The sequence below is a fragment of the Pogona vitticeps genome, chromosome 10 (assembly GCF_051106095.1).
Source record: "Pogona vitticeps strain Pit_001003342236 chromosome 10, PviZW2.1, whole genome shotgun sequence".
Lineage (NCBI taxonomy): Eukaryota > Metazoa > Chordata > Lepidosauria > Squamata > Agamidae > Pogona > Pogona vitticeps.
In genome coordinates, this window is record NC_135792.1 from 23,803,515 (window position 1) to 23,818,642 (window position 15,128).

General features: G+C 46.3%; 1 protein-coding gene across 2 annotated transcripts in view; it reads right to left on the reverse strand.

Moving 5' to 3' along the window:
- Nucleotides 1-15,128, reverse strand: part of ESRP2 (epithelial splicing regulatory protein 2) — a 49,716-nt gene that overhangs the window by 19,956 nt on the left and 14,632 nt on the right. For both annotated transcript variants that reach the window (XM_020805736.3, XM_020805737.3), the window contains exons 4-10: nucleotides 5,546-5,659; nucleotides 4,753-4,867; nucleotides 3,684-3,782; nucleotides 3,450-3,504; nucleotides 2,726-2,836; nucleotides 2,328-2,460; nucleotides 1,476-1,518 (exon numbers count right to left, since the gene is read on the reverse strand). In XM_020805736.3, coding sequence (XP_020661395.3) covers nucleotides 1,476-1,518; nucleotides 2,328-2,460; nucleotides 2,726-2,836; nucleotides 3,450-3,504; nucleotides 3,684-3,782; nucleotides 4,753-4,867; nucleotides 5,546-5,659 — 670 coding nt within the window. The remainder of the gene's footprint in view (nucleotides 1-1,475; nucleotides 1,519-2,327; nucleotides 2,461-2,725; nucleotides 2,837-3,449; nucleotides 3,505-3,683; nucleotides 3,783-4,752; nucleotides 4,868-5,545; nucleotides 5,660-15,128) is intronic.

Here is a 15,128-nt window from a genome sequence, read left to right on the forward strand (position 1 = left end):
TGGGGACGATGTCACATGTACTCCATCCCAGCTGCACAACCCCGAGCCAGGCTGTAACGAAACCAGAATGCCACAGCTAAACCTGAAGGTAAAGGTCCTTCGGAAATTCGCCTTCTTCCTTTTTAATTTATTCTTACACCATATATCAACAGCACTCTCTAAATGTCCCAGTTTATTTAGAATGGGGAGGTGTCGTCAGGCTTGCAGGAGCTTCTGGAAGTGTGAACGTACACACACAAGCACGTGCACACACACACACACACACCAGGGGGAAATACACTAAGTGGGGAGTGGTAAGAATTGGTCTAAGGAGGACTGAGCAGTATGCTTCCTGTGCAGCTATGCAAGCTGTGAAGGAATGGAGCAACCTGGGAAAGGGTTAGAAATGAACGGAAGTGGGATGCACTGCAACATTTTGCTGCAGGATCCACCAGGTATTACCGTATTTTACCATGTATAAGAAACCTTCCCTTTCCTAACCCAACATTTCTTTCTTTGCAAGAAAGTGGTGGGGGAAGGCAGGGATCAAAGCAGTTTGATTCCTGCTCCCCCCCCACTTCCTTTGCAAAAAGCTGCTTTTCCCCTCCACTTTTTGCAAAGAAAGTGGAGGGGGGGTGCTTTCCCCCTTCACTTTCTTAGCAAAAAGTGGTGGGAGAAGGCAGGGATCAAAACGCCTTGATCCCTCCCCCTCTCCGTGTATAAAATGACCCTCATTTTTTCATCTAAATATTTTAGGAAAAAGTGTCATTTTATACACAGAAAAATAAGGTATTGGCAATTTTTATATCTCCCTGTAAGCCAGTGTTCCAATTGCTTTTCCAGGGTGGTTTAGAAAGAAGAACAAATAGCCTACAGAGATAAATAAGACGTAGGATGTGATAAGAGGGGTGTTATAGCTTCTGTTTTGGACCAGCGGTGGCCTGGTCTGGCACAAGATGTTTTCTGGTGACCAGATGATGTACAGGAGATTGCAAAGCAGCTACTCTTTTCTGGAGCAAAGCTGGAGCAATTCCTTTCCAGCACGATCAGATATGATCCTTTATTGCTGTCTGATCTCATCCATAATCAGTCTAGAAGCCGCAAGATGACAAAGCAATATAAATCAGATAGAATAAACATTATTTGGAAAGTTCAGAGGGGAACGTGATTCTGTACAATGCCAAACAATACAGAAGGATCTAGCCACTGATTAGAATTTGGATCAAACCTAGACTGGAAACCAATTCAGTTGGTAAAACGGAAGCATCATCATAATATGTTTGCTCCCAGTTAGTATTCTTGCAGCTGTATTCAAATCTGCAATTGGCAAACAGTCTTCAATGGCAGACCCATGCACAATGTGGTACAACAGTCTAACCTGAAGGCTCAAATAGATATATAGATACAATTTTCCTACACATGTTTTGGTTACATAACTTCTAGCACTCAAACCTCATGGCAGATTTGGTAGATTTAATAGAGAACATTAAACTCACCTCCAGCAATCTTCAGAAATTCCTCTCCAGTCGCTTTGTAAACCTGATGCAAAGTAAGGAAATAGGGGGAGGGAAGCAACCAGTGAAACAACTGGTGTTATTACATATGAAACACTTAGACTGTACTGCTTCAAAATGTTGACATTTTTTAAATGTTTCTTCAGGATTCTAATAAAATTAACCAGCCCAGACAGAATTAAAAATATAAGGCACCATGCAAGAAACGAAAGAAAGATCAAAACTGATCAATGCAAATGTAAAACACAAAAATGATCAAATACGGTACATGACCTAAAGCAAAACTCTAAACCAAAACAATCTAAAGCAAAATTTAGCCAGCTGCTAAAGAGCATTTTCCGGTGGGGTGGGTGGGTTTGCTATAACTTGGATGCCCCCAATCCAGTATTTGCCAAATTTCTAGGGAGTGGGGAGAAGAGTCAACGGAAGGACACACAACATGTTTGGTGTCTCTAACTCCTGTTGGGGTGGGGGGTCTTTTACCACTCCCAGAAATCCCAAATGACACAAAGCACAAAGCGTACGAATCGTCAATGCAGATCATAGTCTGACATTTCACTTCCTTCTGGGCAGGATGCATTTCCCCAATGTGCCTGGAAATAAACCATGAAATGGCCCAGTTCATGAGGGTTGTTTGTTTCATTCTGCATTGCGGTCTGTTTCATGCCCATCTCTAGCCAAGATTCACACATTCTCCATTCGTCATATTCTTAGCTCACACACCAATTGCCTTATTTAACTTACTTACAATACATACCGCCTACCCTTATCTAGTACAATCCACGGGGCTGTCAATACAGGGAAGCATGCAGATCTGTGATGAACCAAACCTACCTCAATGTATCTGCTCCCCATGTGGTGCTTGTGTCGTTCCAGGGCCAGGTCTCTTTGTTCAGAGTTGACAAACCGCACCAGGGCCTCTCCGTTTCTCCTTCCTTGCGCGTTCAGGCACAGGGCCACCCCGCCTCTGGGAGAGAGAGGAAAAGAGACAATAATGAGAGGAACAGAATCTTCTCTGATGATGATGACAAGCGCTTCTCTGCTCACTCTTGAGCCAAACAAGGCTCCTCCAGCAGCTTGCAAAGGTCAGCAATAAAACAATCCCGATCCTCGGGGTTACAATCTAAAAGACACAACACAAAAGGAAGAAGGGAAGAGGAGGGAAGAGGAAAAGAAGAAAGTGGGGGCACCGATTTCTGGAGGCATTTTCACACTAGAGCTTCTGTGCTTACTTTGCAATATTAAGGCCTTTGAAAAACCGGGCGATGTCCTGATCAGATGACTGCCAAGGCAGACCTCGGGCACGTATTACTGTTTCACTGTCCACTGTTTCTGACTTACTACTGCAGAAGGAAAACAGAAGACAAGTCAAAGTGGTTGAAGGTTGCGAGCACCATTCCTTACACCCTGTTCTTCAAACCAACAAGTTTGACCATTACTCTGTGATTGTCCTTTCCACGCCTCCCACGTTGCTTTGGATGATGTTTATCCCCAAATAATATTGCAACCTGGGTATGAAATCACCTCTCTGGACAGACATTTTGGCACCGATATCTACCATCAATTTTAGGACTTCTGTCTACAATTTTCCTGCACTCTCCATGAAGTGATGCTGCTCAGCCTGATGAAGTGGAACCATCTCCACAAAAGCTTGCAGTATCTTTAACCTTAAGCAAGTGGTCATGACCAGCCTGAATATCAATTGCCCGTTCACAGTCATTTCGCCACTTTGCAATTCTACAAGCTATGTCGGTGCTGTTGCTGGGGACCTGGATGCACAAACTGGAGCATTTTGTTGTTGTTCCAAGTGTTAATGTTCTCTGTCACATGAATGCAATTAAAAAGAGACTTGTTTTGTGAAACTGTGCCTTCAGGTTTCATCAGCAGATATCTAAGTAAATAAGTAGCCCTTTGGAACTAAAAGCAGTTACACTCTCATATGAGAAAACCTCTTACCAGGGTCCAGTTTCATATTTATATTTCACAGTTTCAGGGGCAGTAAACTGATGATCTGCAAATGACAGAAACACAGAACAGGCAAACATTGTAACACGAACTTCCACGGATGCTCAACCACTAAATGAAGTGGCAGAGGAAAATGCCATTCCTTGGCTAAGACAGGCAAGAAGCATGCTGTTGCACAGATATATTTGCTAGAATTAGTTCCAATAAACGAGGCTTTTCACTTACTGCAGGCATCTGGAAGAAGGTTGAAAATGATAGCCACCATGGCCTTCACTTGCCAGACTCCAAAATCCTCCTCTGTTTCATCGATCCTGTAGCCTATATCTGGGGTGGTGGTTGTTCAAGAAAGCAAGAGGAGGACAGACATCACTAGCGACAAGAGCCCTGTATATGATTCTGACGCTGCATATGTCAGCATATCGACAACTGATTTGTTATGGATGCAGCACTGGAATTTGGACATTTTCCCTTTTCTGGTTGACAGCACCCAAAAACCTGGGAGCTGAAGTTCAAAGAATGAACTTTCCCGTGCTCTGAGTGGGAAGGTGGACTTGGAAGCTCGAACCTCAGGACAGTGCAGGAAATCCAGAGGTAGAACCTCCACCGACAAGACTAGACGGCTCTGAGGGAGGATCTCCAGCAGACGATTCATTCCGTTGACCACGTAGGTGACACAGTTTATCCGAAAAACGAAAGGAAGACCCAGGTTTGTTGCTTCATCACCACCTCCCACCAGAATCCATCTTGTCATAACCAGCATGGAAGAAGGAGATCTGTCCTCTGTCGTGCAACTCAGAGAATAGCAATTCCCCCCCAATAATTCACGTGAACACATAAGAACTGCCACAGGGACATTTGATCCCAACTGGGGTCTTCTGTACTCTTTCTTTGCCATGTGGATGTGACATTCTGGCATCAAGCGACTAAGAAGTAAAGGCTACACTACAAGGGATCACATCCTCATCCTTTGAGAATTGCAGAGCAGGAAGGGACCCTATAGATTGCCAACTCCAGCCTCTATCAAGGAGGCCCAGTGGGGAACTGAACTGCCAACCTCTGGCTCTTGCAGCCAGAGATCTCAGCCACTTTTCAGGCTTATCGGGGACACTATCGATGCAAAATCTAAACATCTCTTGAAATGCTGCTGCTGCGTCTTTCCCCAAATTTCATTTCTGCCAAGGCCACCCCTGGGGCTCATTCTGTCCTGAGACCACACTGGTCAGTGCCTCGTCCTACCGTACCAGCACACCCACACCCACACACAGCTTTAGAGGAAATCAAGGGAAAAGGATACATTCTGCCATAGACTGGATGGTCTGATCCTTCACGGGGGCCGAGTTTGGATAGGATTCATGGAATTCTTTGCGTAGATCAAAAAACGAATAGAAGCGGTCGGAGAGGAGGAGATTCTGTTACGAGAACAGGACAGAAAGCTGGTGAGGAGGAATGAGAACAGCACATACGAAACACTGCAAGTCCTAGGACGTGGTCCAAGATCTAGATCACAGTAACATCCGAGGGTCCGGGACCCAAGAAAACCCACTGGACATTTACTTCCGATTTCACCCTGGCCGCACCCCACCTTTCTCAAAACCAAAGCGAGATGCACAGGGCCCCGGGCTGCCTTGGCATTGGGGAGAATGACATTTCTTGGAGCACAGTCCTTCATGCGTTAACACTCCCCCATAATATTTTAAGAGACGGCTTTTACAAAAAAGGAGGTTGGTGGCCTACGAAACCTAGACAGAGTTTTCAGCCACAAGCCCATCAAACAGATTCATTAAATACATCGTGGACACAGACTTTTCAACGTGTACATCCCCTTTGCTGAACTGAAGAGGACTGGCTTCTTCCCTTGGGAGCCTACACTGGCCATGTTGACCAGGGAATTCTGCAGACTCCAGTCTAAAAAAGTAACATCATCCAGCTGGGACCATTGAGTGACTAGTCCTCAAGAGGAAACTGGTATGTGTCAAGATAAGATGGCAGCTCTCCGCATTTATCGGCTGAAACTGACCAGAAGTTGAGCATCTTACTGGCCATCCTCCTGTTTCCAAGGGGCTATTCTGAACCCATCCACTGCATACCTTCTTTGACGCTTCGGGATGGATAACCTGCCGAATGAGGAGTTGGCCATCTGTGCAAAAGGTGTAAGAGCTTCTTCCCAGAGCCTTAAGGTCACTGGATACCAGTTGGCTGAACTACGGAAATAAAAACCAATAACTCATCATCAGTTTCATTAGTTTCCACAAAGCTTGTTGCTGCACAATACAAAACGGGGATCCAAAGGTGCAAAATCTGAAGTTAAGTTCAGACAACCATGTTTGGAAAACATCAGGAAAGCTCGGCGGCCATTTTGAGAGGCCATTCCCCAGCCTTGCCCAGAAGTGCTTTCCACCACACGTTATCTTCCCATTACTCCTGAGCTGGGAAGCCGAAACTGCTCCACAATTTCTTCTGGGACCGAGGACAAGAATCCCTCCATCCTCGTGCTCAAGGCCAGCCCAAGACATCAGGCTGTCTGAGGCAACCCCCCCCCCAAGATGGCTCCTCTTGCCATTCCATATAGAAACTGGCACAATTTCCTTCAGCACTGGTAGAGTGACTCTCCCCACCACCAGCCCTGAAGATAATGAGGGGTCCCAGAAGATGATGCCACATGTATCTCCCGCCACCTCCCAGAAATGGTTTAGAGAGTCATAGCTAGACAGTCAGGGATAATTCCCTGTGGAGCCATGAAATGGGCCAGCCGGCCCTGAGCCCGTCATGGTCTCTCACACCCTGGCACAGGGAGGTTGTGAAAAATAAAACGGGGAGGGTGCGTATGCCGCTCTGAGCTCATTCGAGGAAATAAGAACCACAAATGTGATGAATAAAACGAGGTCCAATCCTGGCCACCCTCACTCTGTGGAATTCCCCGCTCAAAGAGGTACCTTTACCTGCTTTTTAGACACCACTAACAGAGACAGGGTGAGGCCACTCCTTCTTTAAATGTTTGCCATGTTGCCATCCCCTGTTATTACATTTATTACCCCAGCTTTCCTTCAAGGAGCCGAAGTCAACACACACATTTCCTCTCGTCGTTCATCTCATACACACCGCAGGGCAAGGAACACCCAAAAGCCCAAGAAGACCTGGCGGTCCTAGCCTGGCACTCGGCTCATGAGACTGGCTAATATTTTAAAAGACTGTGTTTGTTTTTTAACACAGAGACAGCACTCGCAGTGAACAGGCTGGGTCCCTGCTCCTTTAATCGTTTGCTGCTAAGTATGTTCGGCTGGCTTTAATTATGTGTAAAATACCCAGAGTCTCTGGAGAAAAGGTAACTCAGTTTAAACACATACATTTGCACCAACGAAACAAAATGGAAAACAGAGAACTAGCCATTCCAAAAGGGAGTGAGAGGATTATGCCATCAAATAACTATTCTACCATTGGCAACAAATCAAGTTTATAATAGGTAAAGGTAAAGTTTCCCCTTGACAATTTGTGTCCAGTCGTGTTCGACTCTAGGGGGCAGTGCTCATCCCCGTTTCCAAGCCATAGCCCCAGCGTTTTGTCCAAAGACAATCTTCCGTGGTCACATGGCCAGTGCGACTTAGACACAGAACGCTGTTACCTTCCCACCGAGGTGGTCCCTATTGATCTACTTGCATTTGCATGCTTTCGAACCGCTAGGTTGGCAGGAGCTGGGACAAAGTGATGGGAGCTCACTCCATCACGTGGATTCGATCTTATGACTGCTGGTCTTCTGACCCTGCAGCACAGGCTTCTGCGGTTTAACCCGTAGCGCCACCAGGTCCCTAATGCTTATAATAAGTCAAAGTTAAATGCTGCCTCTTTTGGATTGCACTTCCCATCATCCCCTAGTCAAGAAGGGGCAGCAGTTATGTTGGCTAGGGGATTCTGAGAGCTGCATTCCAAAAAGAGATGAACATTTCCCAGTTCTGGCACAAACCGCCCTTAAACACATAACCATCCACACCTATCTGCATATTCCAGAGCATAATCTTGCGGCAGTAAATGCCACCATTTAACTTTTTTGCTCTGCAGAGAAGGACTTCCTTGGGCTTGCATACCATCAGCAACAACCGGGATTGACACAAGCATTGCTGCCTGTTAAGAAGCAACTGTGATTTTTAAAACTGTAGTTGCCCCCAAATTACTTTTAACCTACCGGGAACATTTGGGCCATGAGGGGAAGAAAGTTGATGGAACGGCAGATTTGGAAACTGGTCGTACAGGATTCTGCCTTTTTATCTGGGAGCCGAGAGAGAGAGAGAGAGAAGCCGCTTGGCTTGTTTAGCTAGCTGGGGGATTGGCCGACAGCCAACGCCAGCCTGCAGTCGTTCTCCCTCAAGCCAACCAAGCGTTGCAAAACCTAATCCCCCGTCATGCTACTGCTTTCAACCCAGTGCGTTGTTCCACTTGCAGTTGCCTGACGGGAGCTCTGGACCTTTGATCGACACCCAGTCGGAGTCACAGTCCCTGGCCTGTAACGAAGGTTGGGTGGTCCATGTGTTGGTGGACCCTTTTGGCATGAAGCTTCCAGCAGACACTCTTCCTCTACAAGGTCTCCTACTTCACACTCTTGCCAGCTCCTGTCCAGGGCACCTTGCTCAGTGGTAGAGCACCTACTGTACATGCAGATCCCAGTATCTGTAAGGCTAGGAAGAAAATCAATCCTAGGTCCAGGAAACTGGCTATTAGTTGGTAAAACCAACCCTGAGTGAGATCTGCCAACCCTCAGGCTGCTCCTTAGCTCACCGGCAGCTGGTCTTGGGCTGCAGATTAGCAGCAAAACATATTCTTTGCATGCAGGTCTTGGACCCAATGCAGGCATCTCGGATAGGCTTGGCAAAGACCTCCCTTACCCCATCAGCCAAGCTGGAGGGCCAAAACATTAAGCTAAATGGTTGGAATCAGGGTGAGGTGGCTGCATAATTTTTTCCTGGGCTTACCCTGCTCCTCTGGGCTCCATCCGCATGCCCATCCAAAGCAAGGTGAATCAAGAGTTTTTCTACTTCTCCTTGCTCCTGTTACTTGAGAGGTCAGCTGAGCAGGTAGCAACAGCACAACGGGAGGCAGGAGGGCTGGGGGGGGATGCTCGGAAATGGCAGCGCCCCACCCACAGGACCATGGCAGGTACCCAGGGAGGAGGACCTCGGTGTGACCTGCTGATAACACCTCTCCATATCCTAGCCCTTCCACACAACATCAGCCAGTGCATCTGAAACTATCTAATTCAGCATTCAACTTGTTGAGCCCTCATCTTTAGCTCTGTTCCAAACTGAAGAAGCTTATGGCCGTAGGGTGGACTTTTAACACATTTGCATGAACAGAGGGGCAACCGTGTTGGAAGAATGAAGACAAAACCCATTTCAAAGCGGTATTAGTGCAGCGGGATCCTGCACATTTCTCCAGCATGCATTTCTTTCACTGCTATGTACAAAGCAGGGACTAGATGTTTAAACGCAAATCAAAAATGCCCACAGACAAGTGTGTTACAGGTACAGGAGAGCTGCGTGTGTGTATAACACACCCACTAGTTTTAAGCCACTTTTCAGCATTTGATCGAGGTCTGCTCATTGCAACTGACTCAAATCCATAGCTCTTTAAGGGATTCAGAGTCAAATTCCGCCCATGACAAGCAACACAGCCACTGGATTCTAGGCTGGCTGTGGAGGATAGACTCTGTAGTACACGTCTAGGGGGTGCCAGAGTAAGGTAAGGGTGACAAGCTGGATCCAGGGCTAGGGAAAGTGTTTCATTCGACCGTTGGCAGGATCCTCTTACTTTGATGTGACAAGCATACATCAAATGGTACGAATCACAACAGTGCATGGTCACTAAGTCAGTGCTTGTCCCTAAGTGCCTGTCTGTCAGGTGGAACTGCCAAAATGGAGAATTATGGGATCTGTAGTCCACAAAATCTGAAAATCCCCTTCCTAAGAAATGACTTGGGAGACTCTTAAGGCTCCCAACCTTGGGTCCCCTAGAGCAGTGGTTCTTAACCTTTGTTACTCGGATGCTTTTGAACTGCAACTCCCAGAAACCCCAGTCAAGACTGTTGGTGGTGAAGGCTTCTGGGAGTTGCAGTCCAAAACTCCTGAGTAACCCAAGGTTAAGAACCAGTGCCCTAGAGGTTCTTGGACAACAACTCCCAGAAATCCTGTCCAACACAGCCAGTGGGGAAGGCTTCTGGGAGATGTAGTCCAAGGACATCTGGGGGACCCAAGGTTGGGAATTCCTGCTCTAAAGCTGGAGCTGAAAACTGTCATTAAAAAAAAAAAGACACTGTTCAGAGCTGTGGTTTAGCCGTCGTGCCAGCTCAGATTCCTGCTCCCTTTGTCTGGATGGAAGAACTGAATCCTGCTACTGTTTCAGACTTACACCCTTTTCAAAGCTATCCGTTTGCTTTTCACCTAATCCAGCTCTGCTGCAATCTCTGACTCCGCGAGAGGAACCTAACTGCACATGAAATGCCAACAGGAGGAGGAGAAAGAAGTTTTGCAGATTACAATGGCATTTGCAGGACAAAAAAAAAGGGAGATAGCCTATATACACATGGGGGAGCCGCCCCGTGCTGGCTGTTATTCCACATGGCTGATAATGGGATCGCCGTGACCTTGTGCTGAACATGAAACAAGTGCCATCCATCAAGCCTGCTTTCCTTTCTTTCTGCTTCTGGCATTTTTTAAAAAAGCTATGGGGGGTTTGTTAGATCTCAGGCATGGCCCACTCCCAAGTTTTGTACCTGGAGAATCGGAGGCATTGTGCAAGTTTCTTACTAAATCTGACACGCCAGCTTTGCTCAATCCAACACCTTCCAGGTATGTTGATCTACAACTCCCATCATCCGCTACAAGCATGCCCTGGGGATGATGGGAGGTGTGCTCCAAAGGTCTCAGGTTGAGAGAAAGCCACACTGTAAAGCACTGGTTTACAGAGCACCCTCAATAAAAATGGACTAGGTGGCTTCCCCTTAAAGGAAGAGAATGTTTTATGCTTTAAGGCTGGCTGGAGACAACTCAGTGAGTTCGGCAGGCTGAGAGTTCGATTCCCCCACGGTGTCTCCTGGGAGAAGAGGCAGCCTGGGTGGCCTTGGGCAAGCTGCACAGTCCCAGGGATCCCCCTCCCCCGAGAAGAAGGGAAGGGTGACCCACTCCAGAGTATTCTCTACCCAGAAAACCCTGAAAAGGGTGGCCATAAGTCAGAATTGACAGTATGTAATTATTGTTGTTGTTGTTACACTTTTAAAAAAAGGGAAAGTAAAAAAGGGCGGAGAGTCGTTTCCATTTGTTTTTGTTAACATCCATTAGTGGGATTCATCTCTAGATTTCAGCACCTGGCAAATTTGGGTGCCCTGGGGCAAAAAAAAACCCACCCTAGTTTATCCTGGTGGCTACATCCTCTCTGTTAGGGCACACTGCCCCCCACGCCATGCAAAGGGCTGCCTGACCAATGTCTTCCCCCCACCCTCAGGGCATCCCTCTGCTTGTAGGGGGTGCCCAACCCAAGCCTGATCTAAAGACAAGGAGCCAGGAGTAACCAACCGTTCCAGAACTGTTCATGATGCATTGCAAAACAAGTCTTTTTTTCTGCTTGGTTTTTCAATGCTGCCGTGTTGCTTTAATCTTTAAGACCACCTCCCAGGCAGCCTCTAGCAGGAGCAGAGATTTATCACACAATGTGAAACAAATAGGGAAGGTCACTGCAACCTCTGCTCTCAAGCAGATACCCTCACTCCCCCCCACCCCATGGTGGTCATCCAGATAAATTGCCCCGTTGCTTGGCTCTCGTTTCTTTGCTCCTGACCCCCTTCTCTCCACAAAAGACAGATCAAGGGAAAGCCAGGCCAGAATGGGAACAAGCAGGGAGATGCTCGGCCACCCTTTGGGAACCCCTCTGGACATTTGAGAAGACAAAACATACCCTCTGAAAGGAAAACTCTATCCTAAAATTTGCAGCTTCACGTATTTTCAAACACATCTGTCTGCATCTTTCACACAGCAGCCACAGAAGCTTCTATAAAAAGCAGTCCTTGCAACCATCTGTAGAATCGTAGCGGATGGAGTGACGGACTAGAATTCTGGAGACTAGGACCAGGGTTCAAATCCCCACCTGCCCGTGAAAACTCACTGGGGGAGAAGAACTTTTAAAACTACTACTAAAATATCTTACTTACCTTGAAAGCTTTGTTAGGGTCACTGTAGGTTAGTTCCAACTTGATGGCATACAACTAACAGAACTTTTAAATGAATGACACCCTTTATAAATTCAACACCTTCTCCCTGGAATCTTTGTATAGAGCACAACCAATTCATTGGAACTCATTAAGCCTAATTGCAGGGGTGGAAACAGAGTAGCTGAGCGTTCAATGCAGAAGTGAAAAATTCTGTGTCGAGTGATACTTTTTTTTTTTTTTGAGCCACTAAAAAGTTGCAAGCTTCAAGGTATTTGGTAAACCTTTTGTAACCCTCTAGTGATTCAATAAAGGTCACAGCCCCATGAATGAAACCTCTTTGGTGAAAGCATGTGGAAGGAAAATGTTTCAACTGCAAGATGATATAAAAGCAAATCAACAAGAGAACCCTTTTGGAAAGAGTTGCACCAGCTTGTTACAAGAAAACACACAAACACAGAGAGAGACACACAAATCTCCTTTAAAGGCAACAAAAAGCATAGCACCGCCTTTTACGGGCAGGGTGTCATTTAATCAGACACCGAGTTTGGAAGTGTGTGTGTGGGGAATACATATATATATTTGGAACAACAAAGCCCAGAATCCCTCAGCCACCACAGCTGCTCTCTGGGAGAATTTCGGAAGCTCCGGGAAGGCAACGAGGAGCAGAGGGCACACTCTGTCTGGAAGATCCAAGGTGGGAAAAGCAGATCCCATTGACACTCCTCGTAACGCAGGTACAACCACCTGCTCGGACTTTGCCACAAGAGAGAAAGGAGGCTGGGGGCTGCAGTCCAGAAACCAAGACCTCTGGGCTGTTGCCCTTTGCTTCCCTCCTGGGTTAATAATGCAATCAGCCTCTTATTGAGGAAGGCCTGCCTCCTATTTTCAAAAGACATCCATCCACCACCTCCCGGCTCCCCCTTCCTTTCTGCGGCCATCTCTCACCCTGACAAAACGGCTCACTGAATCTGGCCTGCCAGTCTGATGGCCGGCAGCCAGCGCCGTCTGGCTCGGCAATTGTTTTATACACATACACACTCCCGAGGAGAGGGGGAAAAGAAAAGATTCCATTTTTGTTGAGCGTCCTTCCTCCAGCCTCTTCCGCGAACACCGACTTATTTGCAGCTCGCAAATCCACCCACCTCCAACACACTGAGATGTTTCCAAAGGGTGAGGAAACCAAAATATCAGCATGTGTTTGGCATGGATCTGCATTTATTTATGCCACACGAGGTAACACTATTCTAGGCCTCCGTGAGAAGCAAAGGAGAGAAAAAAAGCACATTTTAAAAGCAACCCGTTCCCATCTGTCTCTCTTCACTCAAGACACATTGCCAGAACAAAGTCTGATACACGCTCTTCTTTTAAATTTCCCTTTATATAAGTACCGTGTTATAAATGTTGCAAAATTCAAGGGAAAAGGAGAAAGGAAACACAAGCATAAGATAGCTGTGCCATGGTTAAGTCTGATGATTGGCGGCAAGTATTTATAAAATACTTTTTTCTTTTCATTGTGTGGAGAAAAATATGGAAATGGAATCTACTGGCATTTCGGATGTTTTCATCCTTTTATTAATTGAGCAAGTCACCATGCCTTGCCTTGCCTGCAAGCTACCTGTGCATCAGGGTGTTTTTTAAGATTATTGTGCCTTGTTCCTTTAAAATTTGTTTTTAGAACTTATCTTATTTATCCTTTTAAATATAATATTTGGCTTACTTCTTTTAAATATTTGTATACTTACTGTTCCTAGCTTTTACACATTGTATTTTTAACAATGTCTTTTTTTTTTTTAAGGAGAAAGGCCGGTAAAATGTTTTAAACGAACGAATCAATACTGATATGTTCTTCACAGGTGTTGGCTGACTAGTGTGAATGCAGCACACAAACGTTTGGGCGTACGGTATTTAAGTTAGCAATGAGGTACATTTGGGGATGTCTCCTGCACCCAATCTAACTTGGTATCAACCTACAGTACTTCTAAGTGCCAAAGTACTTTAGCCTGAACAAACAATCTGCTGTTTGGGGCAGTGAACCAGCCTAACTATTTTCAAAAGTATTTGCTCATAGACACACACACAGAGAGAGAGAGAGAGAGAGAGAGAGAGAGACAGACAGACAGACAGACAGACTTCACGGCACAGCTTTCTCTCCGATCGTCCAGTTTTCCCTCCCCGCTTCAAGGGCACTCTTTCCCCAGCGACGTGATCTTTAGCACTGGCTCTGTTGATTGCAAAGCCCCGTCCTGGCCTATTGACACAACACTCCGGGCCTCTTTGTCGTGCAAAGCCGAGCCAGCCTGACTGAGGAAAGGCTAGGTAGGCAGTGCTCAAGCAGTTAGAGAATGTTTCCATCTATCCGCTCTCTTTCTAAGCCTGCAAATTATTTCCAGCGACAAACTCCGATATGGTTGAAGGCAAGTCAGATGCGTCAGAAGAAGTTCATCTCTTCAAAACTCAGGTCCTTGCTAACCACGCTAAGCCCTGTGTGCATGTCTTTTGTCTTTGTGCATTTTTGCTGTTATGTGTCTTCAAACTGCCTCTGACCTATGGTGACCCTAATCAATGAGCCATCTCCAAGATACCCTGTCTATTTAACTGCCTTGCTCAGCTCTTGTACAACACAAGCCTGTGGCTTCCTTTAGGGGAGTCAGTCCATCAGTATTCGGTCCTCCTCTTTTCCTGCTACCTTTCCCAGCATGACTGTCTTTTTCCAGAAAGTTCTGTCTTCTCATGATGTGCCCAAAAGCAGGGCAAGCCTCCGTTTTGTCATTTCAACTTCCAGAGATTGTTCAGGCTGGATTTGATCCAGGACAAACTTGTTTGTCTTTCTGACAGTCCAGGGTAGCCACAAAGCTCAACCCTCAAACAAATAATTTTTTTTACCCTGCCAGCTTTCTTTACTGCCCAGCTTTCACAGCCATAGAGGAGTGTGGGTGATCTCAGTCTTGGTCTCCGGCGACACCTCCTTGTACTTGACAATATTTTCTAATTTGTTCATTGTTGCCCTTCGTAGCCTCGGTCTTCTTCTGCTTTCTGGGCTGCAGCGTGCAGTCTTCATGCATGTGTGCGAATTGTAATTTGAAGGAAACAAATAATAATAATGCGTGCACAAAAAATGAGCCCCAAATGCAGAGCCCGTCACTATTTTCAGACTAAGCAGGAACCCTTGCAGCTCACACTTTGGAAGGGGATCCTGGCCAGCATTTCACAGCCCGGTTCTTAAGTCTTCATGCCTCTGTCATAGATAACAACATCTAAGCTTAAGAGGAATGCAACCTTTTTTTTTTTACTAGAAACAACGACAATCAAACAGCGGTGAGGACGTTTTTGAGTTCTCCTGGATTTTTCATCAGTTTTACGGGATGTGGGGTGTGGTAGGAAGAAGCAAAGAAGTCCAAAAATGCAGGAAGGTGTTTTAAACTGCAGTTAAACTCATTCCCAAGAAGGGGGGAAAGAGTACAAGCTTGAGGAGTCTCCCCACT